Source organism: Caretta caretta, chromosome 10, assembly GCF_965140235.1.
Source record: "Caretta caretta isolate rCarCar2 chromosome 10, rCarCar1.hap1, whole genome shotgun sequence".
Taxonomy (NCBI): domain Eukaryota; kingdom Metazoa; phylum Chordata; order Testudines; family Cheloniidae; genus Caretta; species Caretta caretta.
Genome location: NC_134215.1, coordinates 46,439,307 through 46,459,935, shown reverse-complemented (window position 1 = coordinate 46,459,935; position 20,629 = coordinate 46,439,307). Strand labels below are relative to the sequence as shown.

Sequence of the window (20,629 nt, the reverse complement as noted above, 5' to 3'; positions counted from 1 at the left end):
CCAGTCGAGCATGGGCAAGTCCAATGCAGGAGAAGGAACCACAGGTAAGAACCCCATGTAGATAAATTTTCAATTACAGGGATGCCTCCCAAAATAGCAGGACACCATCTTTTGTCTTTTCATTAATTTACTTGTACTAGAAGAGGCCATGGTACAGCAGAGAGGTAGAGTAGCTAACTGCTTTTCAATCCTCTCTAGAGTTAGGCAGGGGGGCCATGTGGAGCTGTTTATTTATGTACACAGGGATGTCCCTTGAATCCTTCTGGGATCTCGATGACATTTCCATGGAGGTCCTCTGCAATCCTCTGCCGAAGGTTTCTAGGGAGGGCTGCCTTATTTCTTCCTCCGTGGTAGGACACTTTCCCATGCCACTCAGCAATAACTTCAGCAAGCACCATTGCAGTATGCAGGCTAGCAGCATACAAACCCGGGTGGCTTCAGGATGCCAGAGCAGCTGTGAGCTTTATGCTTTTGTTATCCTCAGGAGTGAGATATCGACTAAAATCACCCCCGCCTGTGAAAAACGATGCCAGTATTCAGTGCAGTTGCCCTGCACTACTAGAATCATGCATCCAAGCAATTCCCTCCCCGTGTCCCAACTCCCAGCACGCCATACTCACTGTGGCTGGTGCTGTGACAGGTGCCATGCGCAAGCCATCCCAAGCTGAAGTAAGAATGTAGTGCTTTTAGGGACCAAGGAGAGTGAGGTCTGCATCTTAAGTTTTGCTTTTTGTAGTGAATATGCTGACAATGGTACCTGTGTGTGTTATATCTGCAGCTGCTGCTCTTGCGGCCTTCAGGGTCACGCCCTCCACTCCCGCAAAACAACTGAGCCCAGATAAGGAGGAGAGAGAAGATGACTCGGGATGATACATTCCAGAAGATCCTGTAAGCCAGTGCTGCATCAGACCATGAGCACAGGGCCTGGAGGATGAACATTGTGGACAGCCTGGAGAAGGAGAAAGTAGAGAGGAGAAAAGCCCAGGCGTCCCAGCCAGAAAAGGAGAGGGAGATACACCAAGATATAGTGTGGCTTCTCAGGCAAAAAACACAGATGCTGCAGACTTTGGTGGACCTGCAGTTTCAACCATCCCATAGTTGCCTCCTTCTGCAGCTCATTGAGAACTCTATACTGAAACCTCCCTATACCCCTCTCAACATTCCACGTAGCACAAAGGGTCACTGCACTATCCCTACCATTCCAACCCGGGGACATTCAAGACAATCACAGCTTCTCATATGCTGACCTATGAAAGCCACGGTAGGCGTATGTGTAGCTGAAATGGACATGAATGTTCTTTTCCCTTCATAAGTTCTGGTCTCTTAATTTATTTATTAAGCTTTCATTGAGATTTGTTTTAAAATTTAATGTGTGTGACGGGATCAAGACTCACCACCACTGGTGCCTCCAGCTGGATGTTCCGGGAATTAGCTGTGTCTGCTGTGGGGCTTCCTTAGCGCGTGGTGTCTTGCCCATTGTCTGTTCGGCTGCCCTGGGACCCGCGTTGCTCCCTGCTCAGAGGTGTCCACTTCAGGACACTGCCCTTCGGCAGTGCCCACTATTCCAGACTCACCCCCTTCGGTGTGGGGGTTAACAGCAGTCTTTGGGACTTGTACCTGCCTCAGTGGCCAACCACAACCCAACCCCACAACCCTTAGTTCAGGGGCAAGTTGCAGTCTGTATTGGTCATCATCTTCCGTGGCCAGGTGCAGTCTAAGGGTGGAAGGGAACCCAGGCCCACCTGCTACTCTGGGTCCCAGCCTCTTTCTGCCCTCCTTCATTCCCCTTGTCTGCCTATTCTTCCTTGGGCCACTTCCCCTTTGGCCCTGTGCACCTTCTTTGCCCTTTGTATCAGGGTCTGCAACTTGGCAGGTAATGGGGCTGGAGCTCTCTCCTGCTCCCCCAAACCTGCCCAGCACTGCTCTGTCCAAGGTCCTTGTTTCAGGAGCCTGTCCTTCTCCCTCACTAATCAGGGAGGGCCTGCCTTCTTTTCTGCTAGGCAGCCTTTATATAGGGCCTCACCTGGCCCTGATTGGCTGCCTCTTCCTTCCCCTGATTGGCCCTCCACAGGCCTCTATTGATTGACTGCTGGTCTGCACAGCCTCAGAAGGCCTGTTCCAGCCCTTTTCTCAAGGGGTGGGATGGTCGCCCCACCACAATGTGGTTTTCTTTTTGCACTGATTTTGTTACAGGGTAAAATTCTATTACTTGGAACATAATTCATCTCTGTTAGTTCACAACATATACTGCTGACTGCTCAGCGGTTCTGAAAGCACCCAATTACTTGTTACTGTGTAGTGTCTTACAACTCACTCAGAAACAAAATTAATAGGTGTGTTGACAGTGTTATATTCCTATATGTACAGCAATCACCACATGATTCTTACCAGGCCACAAAAGAGCAGGGCCAGGTAGAGCACATTACAACCCCACAGCACTACTCTGGCTCACTGTTAAAATGGCTTTTCAAAGCCTCCCTGAGCTGTATAGCTCTGCGCTAAGCTCTTGTAATAGCCTTTGTATCTGGCTGTTCAAATTCAGCAGAGAGCTGCTCCACCTCCACCCCCAGCCAAAACTTTCCCCCCTTTGCTTCACAGACAGTATGCAGGACACAGCAGGCAGCTATAACAATTGGGGTATTTTTCTCACTAAGGTCCAATCTTGTGAGTAAACAATGCCAGCGACCCTTCAAATGACCAAGAGCACATTCGACTGTCATTCTGCACCTGCTGAGCCAGTTGTTGAATGATTCCTTGGTGCTGTCAGGTGGCCAGTGTATGACTTCATGAGCTGGGGAGCAAGGGGTAGGATCGCTATTCACATTTCAACATTCCCAATGGTAATCTGTCAGTCAGGAAAGAAAGTCCTGGCTTGCAGCTTTCCAAACAGTCCTGTGTTCTTACAGATGCGAGTAACATGCACCTTCCCTGACCAGTTCACACTGAAGTTGGTGAAGCATCCCTAATGATCCACCAGCGTTTGCATAACCATTGAAAAGTAGCCCTTTCTGTTGATGTACTCCGTGGCAAGGTGGTTTGGTGCTAAAGTAGGGATATGCGTGCCATCTATCACGCCACCGCAGTTTGGGAACCCCACTGCTGCAAATCAATCCATGGGCTATGTCCTGCACATAGCCCGGAGTCACAGTTCTGCCCAGCAGGAGGCAATTAGTGGCCCTGCACACTTGCATCACAATGATCCCTGCAGTGGTTTTTCCAAATCCAAATTGATTTCTGACTAACCAATAGCAATCTGGTGGTGCAGATTTCCACAGTGCAATTGCCACTCGCTTCTCCACGGTCAGTGCAGCTCTGTTTGGTGTCCCTGCACTGGAGAGCTGGGGCAAGATCCAGGAATGTGGCCTTGCGCATCCAGAAGTTCTGCAGCTGCTGCTCGTCATCCCAAACCTGCATTGTGATGCGATCCCACCAGTCAGTGCTTGTTTCTCGGGCCCAGAACTGGTGCTTCACTATCTGCAGCTGCTCCATGATCACAGCCAACAACCTTGAATTGGTTCTCGCTATGTCGCACAGCAATCTGTCCTCCAAGGAATCGTCACGTTCCCCACCCATTCGGTTCTTCTTACAGCTCTGCAAATACTCCAGGATCGCGTGCCCTGTGCTTACAATGTTCATAACAATGCAGATGTAGGCAGCCTCCAGGCTTCTATCACAGGCGGCAGACAGCGAGGAAGGCCACGTGGGTTTGTGGGATTTTGAAAAAAGCGGCGAAAATTATGGAATAGAGATAACAGTACGGGATGGAGACAGTTGCAAACTGGGCAGTTGACCCCATGCTCCCAGTCCCCCCTGCGCAACTCATTTTGGCTCCATCGTGCACTGCCAAATCTTCCCAAAAGACAGCGTGCTGGATGGTGGTGAGTTGCACAGTGGGATGCCTATCCATGGTGCACTGCACTCTGCATCATTGCAAGCACTCGTGGTGAGTACATGCATCGCGGACACAAGGAGCCAAGTATACATGTGCACAAGCAATGTACTAACTGCAGCCACTGCATGCCAACGTAACATGAGTCAACATACGTTTGTGGTGTAGACATGGCCTCTCTCCTCTCCAGGATCATGTGGTCTTACTATTTGGTGATTAACAGGAGAGACTGTGAACTTTGTAAATTACTGCAGCATTTCCATATCCCAGTAAAATCATTATTGGAAAGTTTAACTCTAACCCCTTGGCAAGACTTTTGGCTACTTCCATCTCATCATGTTGAAGTCTTGGTTGTCATCAGACTGGTGCCTTCTTGAGTCTTCCCTGTTCTTAGCTGTCTTTTTCAGCTGCAGTTTTTTTGCTGTTCTGAGTGTGTGTTCGAAGGTGAGAGCAGAGAGCAACGCAAGTCTAGCTGCCTTTGTTCTTTTGTGGCAGGAAAGTCTCACGTAACCTTAAGGCCTGGTCTACACTAGAAAATGAGGTCTACACTGGAAAATCCACACCCCTGAGCAGCGTTGTGAAGCCAACCTAAGTCCCTGTGTAGACAGTGCTAGGTCAACAGAAGAATCCTTCCATCAGCCTAACTACCGCCTCTCAGGGAGGTGGATTACCTACACCCACAGGCACAGGCACTGACTTTCCAATGTGCTGGGGGGTGCTTGACCCCCCCGGCTCTGCCCCAGGCCCCGCTCCCACTCCACCCCTCCCCCTAAGGCTCCACCCCTGCTCTGCCTCTTCCTGCCCCTTCTCTCAAGCCCCCACCCCATCTCTTCCCACCCGTGCTCCGCCGTGCCTCTTCCCACCCCATTCTGCCCCCTCCCCTGAGCGTGCAGCACCCTCACTCCTCTCCCTTTCTTCTCAAGCATCCTGCATGCTGCGAAACAGCTGATCACGGTGGGCGGGAGGCACGGGGAGAGAGGGGGAAGCGCTGATTGGTGGAGCCCTCTGGCCAGTGTTCCCTCTAATTTTTGACAGGCCGCGTGCGCAAAAAATTTCTTCTGTGCAAATTTTTGACAGGCCATGTGCGCAAAAAATTTCTTCTGTGCAAATTGTTGTGCTTTTGTGCAAATTTTTCTGCATTCGGTGTTTCGCTGTGTATGTGGTGTTTAGGATCTGTGTGCGTGTGCAGACGCGCACAGCTTAGAGGGAACAGTGCCGCTGGCAGACGGGAGGCACTGGGAGGAAGAGAGGAGCTGATGGGGGGTTGCTGGTGGATGCTCAGCACCCACCACTTTTCCCTGTGGGTGCTCCAGCCCCAGAGCACCCATGGAGTCGGTGCCTATGCCCACAGGTGAGCCCCTCCTGTTGGCATAGGTATTGTCCACACTTGAAATGCTACAGTTCTCCTTCACATTTGAAGAATGAAGATTTTAGAGTGTTTATAAAAGAAACTCACCTTACTCCTCGTTTATGGTTCTGACAAGACATGTCTACACATGACATCCCTTTTTGGTCTCAACACCCCTTTGATGTCAGGACCTAAATAGCTGCACGATCTGTTGTTTCAGAATAAACTATATTTTTACAGTTTGCATTCAGAGGTGCCTGTGGAACGCTCCACAGAATGTATCAGTCACCACTAGACCCCCAGCCCCATCCTGCAGATAGCTGGCCAACAGCAAATCACATCGAATATCAAGCTGCATTCCAAGGGTCATAAACATGATGCTCTCTCTCGACACTTGGCTTGTCTCTGCGGGGCAGAAAGCAGGCGCCTCCTGGAATTCCTTTGGTTGGGTTGAACATCTCACAACATAATGAACTAACAACATAAGCATGTAGTGTAATAATTAGGGCTGTCAAGGAATTAAAAAAATTAATCGCAATGAATCGTGCAATTAAAAAAATTAATTGCTTAATCACACTGTTAACAATAGAAGACTGAGTGGACTTGTAGGCTCTAAAGTTTTACATTGTTTTTTTTTTTGAATGCAGTTTTTTTGTGCATAATTCTACATTTGTACGTTCAACTTTCATGATAAAGAGATTGCACTACAGTACTTGTATGAGGTGAACTGAAAAATACTATTTTTTTACAGTGCAAATATTTGTAATAAAAAATAACTATAAAGTAAGCACTGTGCACTTTGAATTCTGTGTTGTAATTGAAATCAATATTGAAAATGTAAAAAAAATCCAAAAATATTGAGTGAATTTCAATTGGTATTCTATTGTTATAAGTGCGATTAATCGCGATTAATTTTTTTAAATCGTGATTAATTTTTTTTAGTTAATCGCATGAGTTAACTGCGATGAATTGACAGCCCTAGTAATAATAATTTAATTCTACCCATTTTTGCATCAATCTTGACGTTTCTCCCCCATGGAGAGCAGAAGCTGGAGAGGCAGCACCCCCCCACCTTGCCACAGCCATACTGTCCCACTTACATTTCCAGATTTCTCCCTGGCAGGAACTACTTTCCATGGCACAAGGAAATATTTTTTGCAGGGACTTTCTGCTTCCAACATGTTTTAGTAGATTTTAGAGACACCATAACACTGAGAATTAGTTCCACCAGCTGTGCATCCTGGGTTACATGGGAGATGGGAGGGCATGCCTGGCACCAGGCTGAGGGGCCATCCCGGGCTAGTGCTGGGCAGGGGTTAGAAGTCCCTTGGCAGCTGCCTGCCACCTGCACAACCCCATCCAGGGTACAACAGGCAGGTGAGCCTTTGCCTCTCTGAGCACAGAGCCTTTCTCACCACCCTCTGTCCTCTGCTCCCTGCAGCGTCCATGGTTCCTCAGCGGAAGAGTGAGTTTGCTAGGATCGTGCTGCGAGCGCTGCTCACTGGGGCCTGCGTCTCCATGCTCAACGCTTGTGTCTCAGGTATGGCCCCAGCTACATTGCACTGTCCCAGGCGCCTGCTGGGACGGGCCCCTGACGGGCGGTGGGGACGAGGGGAGTCTGGAGCTCTGAGCGAGCAGGGGGAGACGGCTGCTGAGTAGACTGGGTCTTTGGGAAAGTGAATTGAGAAACTGCCATTGATGGGGACAGATAATCTGTTTGAGACCCAGCTCAGTCCCTGAATATAGTGCGGGAAAGAGATGGCAGTTAGGCGCACAGTACTGTAGGCTCTCCGCCGGCTGATGCCCCTCCCTGGGCATCTTCAACAAGGACTAGGCCGAGACCCATCAAACTCATTTTCACTAGTGACCGAAGCCTAGGGTTGCCGGGTGTCTGGTTTTTCGACCGGAAATTCCAGTCGAAAAGGCGACCTGGCAGTGTCCAGTCAGCTGTACTGAGCAGACACCAAAAGTCCGGTTACCGTCATCAACCCCCGCCAGCCCCTGCTCCGCTGCGCTGCCTCCTACCTGCATCTCATGGGCAGGCTGCAGCTCCTGTCCCAGCCCCAGAGCAGAGGGAGCCCAGCTGTGGCAGGGGAGGTGAAGAGGATTGAGCGAGGAGGAGGGAGGGGAGAGAACAGCAAGTGAGGGGTGGGGGGAAGAGGAGCGACAGGGCCTTGAGGGAAGAGGCTGGGGTGTGGGCGCAGCCTGGGGAAGAGACGGAGCAGGGGCAGGACCTTTTGGGGGAAAAGACGGGATGGGGGCAGGGCCTCAGGGGGAAGAGGTGGGGCAGGGAGGGTCTGGTTTTTAGAAATTAGAAAGTTGGAGCCAGGATTTGTCCCTCTGTCAACAGAGCAGAAAGGCCCACGCGCTAACCCACTGCGATTGGCCTCTGGCCTCAGACCAAAGCTTGTCTGTGCTAGGCAGAGCGACAATGGGGTCAGTCCGAGGTGCAGCTGCACCAGTGCCGACCAGCGCCCCGGCTTGACCACTAAGTGCTCCCTGGTGGGCTCTGTGCTGGCTGCCGGCCTGCCCAGGAGTGTGGCTGGCTGGCCGTGGCTCAGCACAGGCAGATTCAGTGTCTGCCCTCTCCTCCCTTTCCAGATCCACGGCTGTGCGCAGAGTCAGGCCCTGCTCTGGGCTGCTTTTTGTCTGGCTCCTGTCCCTGAGGACCTAGGGAACGGTGCTGCCTGGCCAGGGGCTGGAGGATTAAGCCCTTCCAATAGAGGCTTTGCGGTCTCTCTGCAGCATGCATTCTGCCCAGACCCAAGCAGTGTGGGGCAGGAGGAGAAATGAAGCCTGCTCCTGGCCCTCCTGCCTCTTGCCAGCCTTCCCCACCCCTCCAGTGGGCGTTACGACACCCAGCATCCTCTCCTCACACAGCAGCAGGAGATGCAGCTCAGGGCACAGCCTTGGGTGACATCCTGGCAGAGGCCTATGCAAAGGGTCAGTCAGAGAGTCCTGGTTGGGTTGGAACATCTGTGCCCTGCGCAGGAGCAGCAAGGGCAGGTGGCCCAGCTGCTTGGCTCCGCCACCCCATAGAGGGATGTGAGGCAGGCCCAGCCCCGCGGCTGCAGCAGGACACTCAGTTCCCTTGTGTAACTGGCCCCCGCTCTCAGAGAAAAGCCCTTATCCATTATGCCACTCACAGGCCTCAGCCCTGCTGGCCACGGAGAGGGGCCAGCAGGCCCATAGGTGGCTGGGCACTGTGAGTGCCCAGGTGTAAGGGGACGGGCCCTGTCACTGTGTGGGTGGGGCTGTGCTAATTGCCAAGCATGCTCACTGAACGGGTATGGAGAGGCCTGGGGCAGGGGCAGTCTGAGCTGGATGCTCTGCGATGGTGCTGGGCCCTTGAGTGCTCCTTGCACAGAGAGGGGTTGTGCTGGGGGCAAAATAGTCTGGCCCAGGGCCCCCTGGAGCACCCCTCGCTGCAGCCATGGGGAATAGCCCACATCTGCCCCCCATACTCCCAGCTCCGTGTGTGCTTCCACCCTGCCCTGTGCACGTGGTGACCCCCAGCCCACTTCCTCACACACTCCCTAAAGCGCCAACCACCCACCCAAAGACTCACTCACCACTGGAGCCCTGTGGTGGTGGGAGGTACAGTCCCTGCTTTCCAGCTCCCTTGGATGGTGCTGGACCCCCAGGAGGGCCTGGGCCATACGCAACTTTATGTCACCTTGGCTCCTCTGCGGCTGGTTCTGGGCAAGTGTCATGCTGATGCTAGCTGTGCTCTGGCTGAGCAGCACTGCCCCACAGACACAGGCTCTCCCATCCGCCTGCTGTCCAGCAGACTCTCCTGGGCACCTAGCTCATTTGGGGTGGGGCCCAGAGCCTGGCTGGCCCCATAACACCTGCTCGCAGAGCTGCCGTTGTTGGCTTGTGCAGCCTCCCGGGATGAACCTCGGGGCGTTTCATGTGACCGTTTCAAAGACCGGTCCAGGGGTGTCTCTCTGCCTCCCCCATGGGCCACGTCACTGAGGCACCGTGTGCATCGGCAGAGCACACCCAGGAGATCCCAAACGCAAGGAAGTCAAGCGAGTCACGTACGGCTGGCATTGACTCAAAGCCATGGCAGGGGTCCTGGCTGCTGCAGGTCCTGCAGGCTTGGAGAGGCTCCCTTAGAAGGTATTATGCTGCTTCCCACTCCAGGCCGCTAGGTCACGGGTGTGAACACAAGGCACTCCTACCAAATACTGGCCATTTCTGAGACCAGTAACACCCCGTGTAACAAACTCCTTCTCCTTGCCGCCAGGCATCCTGTACGTGCCCCGAGGGGAAGTGGCCGACTGCTCTGCATTCCTGAGCACGGCAACCTTTAACACCACCAGCTACGACATCTACATGTGCTGCCGGCAGCTGTTTGCTAAGTGAGTTTTTTGTCCTTAACCAAGCACGAGGGGCCTGGCCACACTGGTTGGGTGTGGCTGTTGCCTGGCCTGGGTATGCGTCTATGTCGGAGGGGCAACTGGCCCTTTGGGAGCTAATGGGGCTCAGACCCACCCACACCAGTGCAGCGTGGCATGGTGAGGTACCCCCTTCTGCTGCTGGGGGCTCGACCCTCACCTAAAGGGCGCAGGCCAAAAAGCAGGGCCGCCATCAGTGTCCCAAACAAGGGCCAGCAGCTCTGGTTGGCAGGGCTCAGAACGGGCCCAGCTTGAGGGGCTGCAGTGGCGTGTGTTGAACTAGTTCTCCGAAGGCCCTTTGCACTGTAGCCTGGCCTGAGAGCCCAGGTGGGGCAAAGGGGAGATTTTGAAACCAATTCCAGGCATTGGCGTCACAGCGATCACTGACTGTTTCGCAGGCCAGCGCCAGTGCGGTGACGGTTCCTCCTGAAACTTTTTGGTTTTGGGAAAAAAGGCTTCTGGTTTTGAATGGAAAAAAATGTTTAAAAAATTTCCCCTGGCCATAGACAAAAAATGCAGCAGCAAGAGGTCCGTTGCAGGGAATGCAGGGGTAGGGGCTAGGCACCCAGCACGGCGTTGCAGGGCCTGATCCTGGTAGTGGGTGTCTGCGGGGGAGGGGGCTGATCATGAGTGGGAGAGGGCTCTGAGTAGAGGGAAGTGTTGAGCTGTGGAGAGACCGTTTTCCCAGTGAAATCTGAGAATCTCCTGTAATCACCTGACTCCAGGAGCTGGGGCTGTAAGGAAAACCCCCACTATCACTGGGCAAGTGATAAACTCTCTTGGCTGGGCAGCACTGAGGTGGGGGAGGGCATTAAAGGGAGATAAGCCATCCCAGCCAGACGGGCGGAGGATTCGAGGCTCTCGGCCGTGGGGAGAGGAGACCCTGTGGAAGTGGGTGGGTCGGTGGGAGTGGGGAGGGGGTGCTGTGCTGCGGGCAGTGTCAGGCCATGGTGTTCCGAGGTGTTGATTCCATGGCAAGGTGTCTGTCTGGTGCAACTGACCCTGACTGCACTCTCCCTTTCAGCACTGTGCTCAGCAACAACGGGACCCTGTCCTTCACCGGCAGCTGGGTGGGACTCGAGCTCAGCATGGCCTCTCTGACACAGTGCTGTGGGCACTATAACAACACAGTCTGCGCTGGGCTGCCCTAGAGGCGATAGGCAGCCACCCAAACCAGCACTCGCCCACGGTGCCGGCTCCCAAAGCCCAGTTACAGACTGTGTGAGAGCAGGGCATTGGCCAGGCACTGCTGGTCCATAGCTAACCCTCTCTGGAGCACGACAGGCACAGCCCCATCAGCCTTTCCTCCTCTACTCCCTTTGGCTGCACTGCCCAGGAGCTGGGAGATGCTGTATTTTGGGCTCGACGCTCTTCCTCCCTCTAGCCCCATGAACCTCTCAGATGACACAGGACAGACAGCAGCCAGAAGGCCCCAGATGGGGATTTCCTCTGCCAGTCCCCTGGAGCTGTGCCCACCAGTGCAGATTACAGCAACCACCCTGGGGCTGGCCCCAGAACCAAGGAACACCGGAAGGCTCCTGGGTGGCTCCCCAGGCTGGGCCCTGTTGACAATCCAGGCCTTATCTGACCAGTCCCTGTGGTTCCGGTATATGCCACGGTGGTTAATGCCCTGCAGACCCTTCCTGCTTGTGGACTGGGTCCCTTCCTGCCCAGCTGCTGGGCTGGGGGGCTTGTCCCACACACTCAAGGAGGCTTTATGTATGTTAATACTACCTACTAATAAAATCATGAGGAGTCCCGGGTGCCTCACAGCTCCTTGCGGTGCTCCTGGCCCAGCCCTCCTGGTTGGACTGTGCAGCTGCCACTCATCCAGACAGGGGGACTCCTCCCCAGGTGAGAGGCCACCCAGCCTTGCCCTGAGCATTTAAGCCAAATTTTCAGAAGGGCTCAGTGCTCATCACCCACAATTGGGGCATGATTTTCAAATGCGCTCGGGTGTGAACAGGGGAGCTGGGCTTTTTAGACAGTCTGGCTCAAGCTGTGGGGCAGGGGGCACTGAGCTCTTCTGGAAACCCCAGACTTCATTTTGTCCTTTTGCTTGGATCCACTGTCTGCTCTTTCCCACCATGCTCCTCTCTGGTGCTCCACCTCTCCCTGCCAGCCCCCATCAGTCCAGCCATCACTATTCCTGTCACACTGTGCTTAGGCCTGTACAAACAGGAAGTCAGACAAGATCTCTCCCTGCTCTGTCCGGGTGGGTACTTTTGGTTCTTATCCCCAGCTGAGTCCCTCACCATCTTTGTGCTACTAATCCTCACAAGACCCAATGAGATAGGGATGCTGCTGTCCCCATTTCACAGGTGGGGAACTAAGGTATGGCAAGACAAAGGCCCAGATTTTCACTGGTACTTGGTGTAACTCTAAATAGCTTTGCAAGGCCCAGGTGACTGCTGGCTGAGTCCCATTTCAAAAGCGACTTAGGGATAGCTCCACAAAGGGACTAGACTCAGGGTTGCAGCGACGAATGCAGAGTGGAGGTGGGTCCTGTCATCAGAAATACTTAACTAGTCATTGAGATGGGGGGGGCACAGCTTCAATCCCTGCTCCAATAAGGAGACATAATGGAACAGCTTCAACAAGCAAGGTGGCCAAAGCCTCACCCTGGAGTACACCCTAACCTGGGGGGCAGGGCGCTGGCCTGGAACATCAGGGACATGGGGCCAAGGCCTGATGCAGAGTGAGGATTTGAACTTGGGTTTCTTGTCCTGGGTGAGTGCTCTGTTCATGGGGCTATTTGGTATAAGGGAGGCACCTCCACCTCCTCAGTGTGGGGCTGATCTGTTGATGTTCCCCAGGGCAGCCTCTAGCTCCCCCTACCATTGGGCCCTGCAGGAGAGCTAGGCGGGGGGATGACTAGTGTGAAAATCCTGCTGGGGCTTAGGAGCAAGCTAGACACTGGGCATCAAGCCAGAGGCAGCCATGGATATACACCAGGGTAGAAAATTAAGTGCCTAGGGGACTTTATCAGTGCAAATGTAGGCACCTAGAGAGTTAGGTGGCCACTGAGCAGTAGTTTTGAGGCTCTACGTTTTGGACTTCGGCACCTTAAGTGCCAGGCCCCCAAATCCTGTTGTGGACTTTAGGAGCCTCAGTCCTATTGTATGTCAATGAGATTCTAACCCTAGACCGGGCATTAAGGCTGGGAAAGGTGTGTGGGGAACATGCCTGCCTGCAGAGGGCCCTCAGGGAGAAGAGAAGGGCTGTTCTTAGCCCGCTAGCTCACACTAAGCTACTGCCAGTCTGCCTGCCGGAGTGGGGAACGCATCCCCAGCTGCAGTGCAGACAGACCCGAAATGCTCCTGCCTATATGGCACTCCGGGAAGCAGCAGGAGTCGTGAACCACTCTGGCCACTTTGGGAGCTGGTGCAGAACAGCAGGCAGCCTCCACTGCCACCAGCTTGTTCTAGGAGCCAGAAAGAGGCCTCTGGCAGGAGATGGGTTCCTGACCGCAGTTAGCAGCTCTCAGCAGTGTCAGCCATGCTGTGTACCAGGTCATGTGGTCAGTGCTAGATTTCATCATGGTTATCACGGACTTCTACCCTGGGACCATTCCTGGAGGCTGAGAAGGGCAGAAACTGCTTCTGTGTTGTTTGCTGCTGGTATTGCAGTGATGCCTGGGGGTCCCAAGCAGAGATTAGGGCCCCATGGGGCAGGGCTCTGTAACAATATCAAAAAGACAGTCTCTGTCCCACAGCACTCACAGATTTATGGAGAACCCTAAAGCACAGGTGGGGTAGGAAGGCCAAGGGAGCAGTGAGAGACGTTGGTTATCTAGCAAAGGCAGAACAAGAACCAGTGGCCGGATGCTGAAGCCATTGGCACAAGCTACTGAGGGAGGTGGTGGCTTCGCCAGCTCTTGATGTCTCCAAATCCAGCCTGGATGCCTTTCCAGGAGATGGGCGTTGCCCAAACCCAAGTTATTGGCTCACTCCAGGGGTAAGTGGGGGAAGGGCTCTGGCCTGTGGTATACAGGTGGCCAGATTAGATGATGTAATGCTCCCGTCTGGCCTGGAACTCTAGGTTTTTGCATGTTGAGCATTAGCCTGTTAGGCACCTTCCTCCTTGGTCACCAGTGCCAAAATCAGACTTACCCAGGCTAGTTTGTAATAAAAGGTCCTTCCTCCCTGGCCCCCAGACCCAGCTGCATTGTGAGATTGGGCCCTATATTGCCTCCCAATCCAAGTGTCTGACCATATCTCCCTAGGGAGCGCCTAGAGCCTGTGCCCTCACAGTAACACTGAGCAGCTTAGACTACAAGCTCCAATCTGCCTCATGCACCCGATAATCCTCCCAGAGCAGGTGGGGCACAACAGCAGTAGGGAGAGTCCATGCCTGACCAAGCCAACAAGGCTGCTGCAGACTAATCCAGGCTGTGAGTCTGAAGGAGTGGCAATGAAAAGGTAACAGCTGAACGCCTCCATAGGGAGCCTGGGTGGTCCCAGGGGCAGCCCTGAGAGTTATTCAGAAAGGTTTCTGGCTTCTGACCTGTGGCCCTTCAGGGCAGGGTCTGTCCCAGCCCCCTGCCTGCACCATCCCCATTCAGGCAGATCAATGGAACTTCCAAAAGCCCCTTATGCACCAGTGGGTCTACAGCAGAGGCTCAGGGAGCTGCAACCAGGCCCACACATAGCTGCCCCATGCAGCCAGGCCCAGCTGCGACTGCACTGCACGTACACCCATGCAGGTTACCCCCACTTGAAATGAGGATCAGCTGCAGAGGTGCAAATGGCAGCATACAACAGCTTTGCACTAGGGGGTGGCAGCTACACTGGGGTAGCCCCATGGCTGTAATCAGAGCAAATAAGGCCCACATCAGCCTAGGGCAAGAGGTGAAGGCTCTCAGGGCTCAGCAAGGTCAAGTTCCAGCATGGCAAAAGGAGAACAGGAAACTCAAGGTTGCGTCTTAGGGCTCATGTGGCTCAATATGTTTATTAGTGAGCGTTCAGCAGGCACAATGGTATTTACGCTAGTCAAGTCCAGAGAGGACTGCAAGGCACTTCTGAGGGACCTGATCCAGCAAGGTGAACTTCACTGGTGAATAATACAGTGTAATACACCTTAGAGGGAATACTACTAATACGCATCTCAGGGGTCTAAATTACCTGTGTGGCCCCAAGAAAGGGAGCTGGGCATCCCTGTGGGCAGCTCAATGAAAGCCTCTGCCCAATGTGCAGCAGGACCAGTTACAGGCACCAGCAACATGTTTAGGTGCATAAAGACTGGGATTGAGAACAGCGGTGAAAACACCATTGTGCCTTCTCTAAACCGCTGGTACACTCTTGCCATGTTCAGATCTGGTTACCCCAGCTCAGAAATCCTGGTGCCAGAGAGCAGGTGCAAAGATGAGGTGGAATGCAGCTGGGGGAAGGTTTTCCCAAGCAGAGACTGAACAGATTAGCCATATAGCATTTAGAAAGGAGGGGACATGGAGAGATATGTAAGATTAGTTTGGGGCTCTTGTTTGCACTCCCAGATGAGCAGCCCAAAGGGAAGCCCAATGAAATTAAAAAGCAGCAACTTTCCAACTGGAAAAAGGGGACTGTTTTTAAACGCACTATAGTTTATAAATGGAACCTGTGGAACTCCCTGCCCCAAGTGCTGGGGGCCAGAGCTCAGGAGGCTTGAACACAGAATGCGAATTGGATTTCAGAAAGGAATTAATTCAGGGATGTTCTCCGGCCTGCCTTCCACTCAGTCAGCAGGATGGTGAACATGGTCCCTGCTGGCTTTGGAATGTATGATTTGAATAATGAGAAGGGATGCAGCTCCATGAGAGGGGAGAAAAATTTCAAAGGGCTCAAACCTTTCAGACATCAGGGCAAAAGCCAGCCCCTGCTTGATGGCTCAGGAAGCAACATCACTGCAGCCATGGGAGCAGGGGTTTCAGACCTTCCTTTGGCCACATCGCTGGCCAGGCTCTGGTGTACCTCATCAGCAGGCGATGGAGTTCCAGCCAGGATGACTGGGAGCCGTTGGGTCTCATCACTGCACTCCTCAGAGATTGTACCTGCCTTGGGATGGGGGCTGTAGCTGTGCCAGGGAGGGTGCCGACTGAGGCACTGGTCTCAGGATGCAGGTGGTGTTGCCTACCCTACACCTGGGAGGGGGTGGGTGCAAAAAGACTCTAGAAAAATGAAAACCCTTATCCTTTGTCCCCAGCACCACACACAGTCCACCTCCTCCACCCCACAGACAAACACCTGCTATGCTGGGCTTTGGATAACACACTGCTAGGCACCATATCACCCCCCAGCTAGCTGGAGAGCAGGAAGGAGGGGTATCCTGGCCCCTCCAGCCGGGAGAGACGCACTGGAGAGCAGGCCAGTCCATTGCGCTTTATTACTCGCGCACACCTGGTTGCCAATATACAGACGAGTATGTCCATGGTTATCTTACAACAGGCTGACTGAGAGCAGGAAACAACCCCGGCAGAAAGGTGAAGTGCAGCCGCAGCCACAGAGCACAAAGCACCAGCCAGGCAGCTCCCTAGCACAGACAGCCGGGCCTGCAGCCTTGGCTGGGCACCTGGCTTTGTAACACCACAGCACTGCTGCTGCCAGCTCCACTCACCTCCATTGGTACTGAAGTTCTGTGGCATCCTGGTCCAACGCCCCATGGTCGCAGCTATTCTGTGCTCTGAGCCCAACGGGACAAGGGCTCAACAGCTCCCCTCCCTCTGAGCTGGCCCAGGCTGACCATTAACTGCACTAGCCAGTTAATTGCGGTCACTGCTAGAAGAGGTGAGTTTTTACAGCGAGTTAACAGGCCCGAGCTTGCTCTTGTGGGATCCTAGTGGAAACAAGGCAGGGGTAGCTTTTACCGCAGTGCAGCTAGGCAAGGGCACCTGCGGGGGGTATAGTACTGACCTCCCCAGCTCCACAGCAGTAAAAATTGCTCCCTGTGCCTTGGCACTGCAGGCATTCACAGCAAGAGAGCTGCTGTGTATTCGTTCTCGTAAAACACCACCCGAATGTGCACCCTTCCTGTCCTCCCCCGAGCAGGGATCAAGAGGGAGAAGGAAATCCAGCTGCGCCTGTTACAAGTGGCTCTCTGCACTGGGGCATTATGGCAGCTGCCGGCGGTACCCCAGCAGGAGGGCTCTGATGTGTTGGCAAATACCAGGCTCAACCCTAGAGCAGCGAAGGCAGGGTGTAGCTTTCACACGAGATAGCAGGTGGAGATAACTCATGAAAACTACCCCCAGCCATGTCTATACTAGGGCTTCCCCTCCTGTTAGCTTGCAGTAAGATCACACCTCCTTTCCTGGTGAAGATGAGGCCTATGGGGATTTGCAAAGACGGGCTTTCGGCAGCTTGGTGGGGACTGTTTTGTTTCCAAGGTTGGCTCTGCTTGCGCCTTCCCTATAGGAACAGCCAGAGGCTGTGTCTGTGCTGTGGGATTTTGCCCTGCCAGGACTGTTGGGAAGGCTCGGGCTGGCTGCGTGTAACCCTGTCACTGCAGGGAAGGCCTTCCCAGCTGCAGGGTTGTTAGTACTGCAGCCGAACAGCAGTTACCAACACACCAACCAAAGGGCACCGAACAGAAGCTCACGCTTATGGAGCGGGCTTGTCTTCACTGAAGTTTCACTTCCAGTGACCTGCTCGTCTAGCCGAGCCCTGGGCTGAGCCACAAACACTGTGGCAGTGACACCCCCAGGCAATAAGCGACCAACAAACTTGCGGTCAAATCGCTAAAGCAAACAAGCCCCTGCTGCTCGGCTGTTGTGATGCCCTCACTACACCGCTTCCCCAGCCCAGACAGGACCTGCATTCTAATGGAACAAGCAGACAGGGCATTTTCAGGCCTCCATTGTCTACCATGAAGAAGCAAGAAGAGAGCACATGGCCCGTGTCTGCCCCTTTAAACAAGGCCACAGCCTCGCTGCCAGCCGCACTGGGAGGCAGTAGCCAAGGGAACTTGTGCCTGAGCCAAAGTCTGGCAGCATAAAGCCACAGGCACATCTCGCTCCCTGCCCCCGGTGCAGCTACATTGCCAGTGCTGAAGCCACGAGACCTAGAGACAAACCAGAAGAATGGAGACCTGTGGGGGCAGGGCTGACAGGCCTGGGGGGTGAGAGGCAGGCAGGGCTGGGGCTGCCTCTGGGAGGCAAAGGAAGGGCTCACCTGTTGATCCCAGGAGCGAGAGGGTGTGTAGAGGCAGGGCAGAGTCGATAGAGAACAGCTGGGAAGGTGGGTTCAGACCTTCCCTGGATCCAAAGGGGTGAGCGAGAAGACCAGATGAATGCTAAATTACTGGGCTAGATGCCCAGGTGCACCACAGCAGCTCTTGGCATACAGGGGAGATAGAGAATGTGCCATCTTTCCACCGCTGAGCCTGGGGGCTGAACTGGCACCCCCTGCATGAGGTAGAACAGCCTTGAGGCTGCACTAACTTGAACCAGCTCCCATTAAGTCTCTCTGCTGGCCGGGATCAGTGGCCCCATCCCTATGCTGGCAGATGGGAAAGGTGGGGAGCACAGGACAGGACTTGCATCCAATGGGGAATCCTCAGCTCTGCCTTAGGGCAGCTTTAAATCTGGTTTGTGCTATGGCAGCATCACCAGGGCAAGGCCACTATTAAATCTTAACCCCACTCAGGGCTGCCTCGCTGGGATGTCCTACTGCCCTGATTGAGCAGAGCCCTGATCCCTACACTCCCCAGAGAGGGGCTGGCTCCAATGCATCCCACCGACTCCATGCCAAAACGCACCCAAGGCTGCGGTCCAGCCCGTGACTTTGGCAGCTCACAAAGAGAGGGTGTGACTGGCCTGAGGACAACAGGGTGCGGCTTGACTTGGTCAGGGCAAGGCTAGGTTATTTCTTCCCAGCCCAATTCTGCAGTGATCCAAGTGCCCAGGGCTGCATGTGGATGGGGTGCAGGAGAAGCTGCTTTAGGTTTGCCAGCGAGGGTGCCGCAGAGTGTACTGGCTCTGCTGGCAGGGATAGGATTTTCCCTCTCCCCTTGGAGAAGATTTGGAATATTTTTTCAGAGAAGCAGGAGGTTTGAACTCAGTGTTCCCCCCCATCTGCCCCTCTGGGCTGGCAAGACTGGCACCCACCTACCATGGTGATTGGCACATTACAACACCGATACCCCAAGCACTTCCACTACCATAAGCAGCAGGGAACTAAATGGTGACATTTTAATTGCGCCCAGTAGATTCCAAAGTTAACACTCCCAGCTGAGAGGCCCCAGGCAACACCGCCCCCCCCCCCCGTCTGCATACTCGGGCAGACAATGCTGCATTAGTAATATGTGACACACACGTGGAAGATTGGCTTTGCATCGCTTTGCACCAGAGAAAGCAAAAAATCTGCCACATGGTTCTGTAGTGAGGGCTGGATGCTGCCAGACTTTCCGGGCCCTGGGAACCACAGAAAACACAGGGACATCCCCACAGGGCAAAGAGGGACCAAGCAGGCTGTCTAGTCATGCTCCCCTTACAGATTAGTGAGTAGGTACTGGGGATGGGGTGGGACCGGAGAGAGAAATACTCAACTGGCCGGGCTCAGGGAAGCTACAGCTGAGGTTAGTAGGGCCTGTGTATGGCCCGTCAGGGAGCTGGGGTCAGGGATTTTGGGCACGTGTAGGGAAAACACCAGGAGGTGCTGAGAGCCAGGGGGGACCAAAGAGCTACCACGCCTTTGTGGCACACATGCCCGAGCGGGGTCAGTGCACTGTAGACAGCTGCAGGCTGGCAGGGGAGCACCAGCCTGCTCGCTCTCCTCCAGGGGTCGCTGGTTCGAGTTACCGCCAACAGAGAACACCAGGGCCAGGCGTCGGAGCAGAGCCAGGGAAAAGCCAGCACAGTCTAAAGGAGGGACTCGGAAAACGAGCCCCAAAGTCACCATCAGGCAACAGCCAGTGCCCCCTGGTGGTCAGGCTGGCGCATTGCCCCAATACCCTCTGCACTGAGCACTGTGGCAGCTGCATGGCCCTGGCAGCTGGGGCTTCTTGGCAGGCTCGGCAGGCCTGGATGAGCTGTTGCTTTAAAGAGGTAACAGAGATGAGCTGCCATGCACCCTGCTGTGGCTGTGCAGGCCCCGCCGTGCACCGAGCCAGCTCCAGACCACTAGGCTACCCAGGGCACCCCGCACTGGTGCCAGCCTAGTCACTGCTTCACTCACACACCACACAGAGCGCAGTGCGGGGGGTGCACTGGGAGCCACAGGAAGGAGCAGCGGCTGGGTCCCCTTTCCAGGTGTGCGCGGTGGCATGCTTCCTTTGTGGCTGTGCCGAGACTCTGGCTACTGCAGCTGGCTGGACCTGTCACTATCCAGCACTTTGTGCTTCAGGGCCAGCTGGGCCTCCCCAGCTTCAGTGGATTTCCGGGAGGCTTTGGGGCTCACAGTGCCCTTCCGGGTGCCCTGGGGGCTTGCCAGGCCTTTCTTCTGTAACTGGGGGCTGGACTGGGCTGAGGGGGCCTTCCTGCCCAGGGAGGGGCTCTTGGAGCCCTTGGGCTTGGCTGGCTGCTGCAGGCTCTCCAGACTCTTCAGGCCCAGGATCTCACAATAGCGGTTACACTGGTGGACAGCAACAAACTGGTCCAGCAGGGCCGGGAAGCAGCTCTCCTTCAGCCCCTGGTACCTGCCAACAGAGCCATACTCAGGGCCAGTGCCCTGCCAAGGGGGCTCTGGGCCCGGGCGCCCTGCTCCCCACACACCCCCTGGCACAGCGAGGAGACCGGGGCTGCTTGCAGGTCATAAGGGCTGCTGCCCTCTGGGCACATACCCCTTGCCGTGGGTGGGGGCGCTGACTCCCCACCGGGCTCCCATCCCCTCTGGGGCACCGCTGCACGGGGCTCACTGCATGGGCTGTGGCACTGCAGCAGGGGGCAAAGCAGCTCCTGGACCCGCCATTGTGTGTCCCCCAGACCCAGCCTCCCCTCTTGCAGCCCGCACCTGCCATCACATACCCCACCTCCCCACACAGTCCCCAGTCACTTCCCCTCCCACCCGCCATCACACA

The 20,629-nt window shown here is 54.7% G+C and overlaps 2 protein-coding genes across 4 annotated transcripts in view; one reads left to right on the top strand and one right to left on the bottom strand.

Annotated features, from left to right (window-relative positions):
• The window catches only part of LOC125644234 (sodium/nucleoside cotransporter 2-like), a 44,051-nt gene extending 32,652 nt beyond the window's left edge, over positions 1 to 11,399 (top strand). For both annotated transcript variants that reach the window (XM_075132951.1, XM_048867862.2), the window contains exons 16-18: positions 6,679 to 6,777; positions 9,490 to 9,604; positions 10,665 to 11,399. In XM_075132951.1, the coding sequence (XP_074989052.1) occupies positions 6,679 to 6,777; positions 9,490 to 9,604; positions 10,665 to 10,791 (341 nt within the window). In that variant the 3' untranslated portion in view covers positions 10,792 to 11,399. The remainder of the gene's footprint in view (positions 1 to 6,678; positions 6,778 to 9,489; positions 9,605 to 10,664) is intronic.
• Positions 11,400 to 14,557: 3,158 nt separating this feature from the next.
• ALPK3 (alpha kinase 3) overlaps positions 14,558 to 20,629 on the bottom strand; it is an 89,362-nt gene continuing 83,290 nt past the window's right edge. For both annotated transcript variants that reach the window (XM_048867546.2, XM_048867547.2), the window contains one exon: positions 14,558 to 20,248. In XM_048867546.2, the coding sequence (XP_048723503.2) occupies positions 19,909 to 20,248 (340 nt within the window). In that variant the 3' untranslated portion in view covers positions 14,558 to 19,908. The remainder of the gene's footprint in view (positions 20,249 to 20,629) is intronic.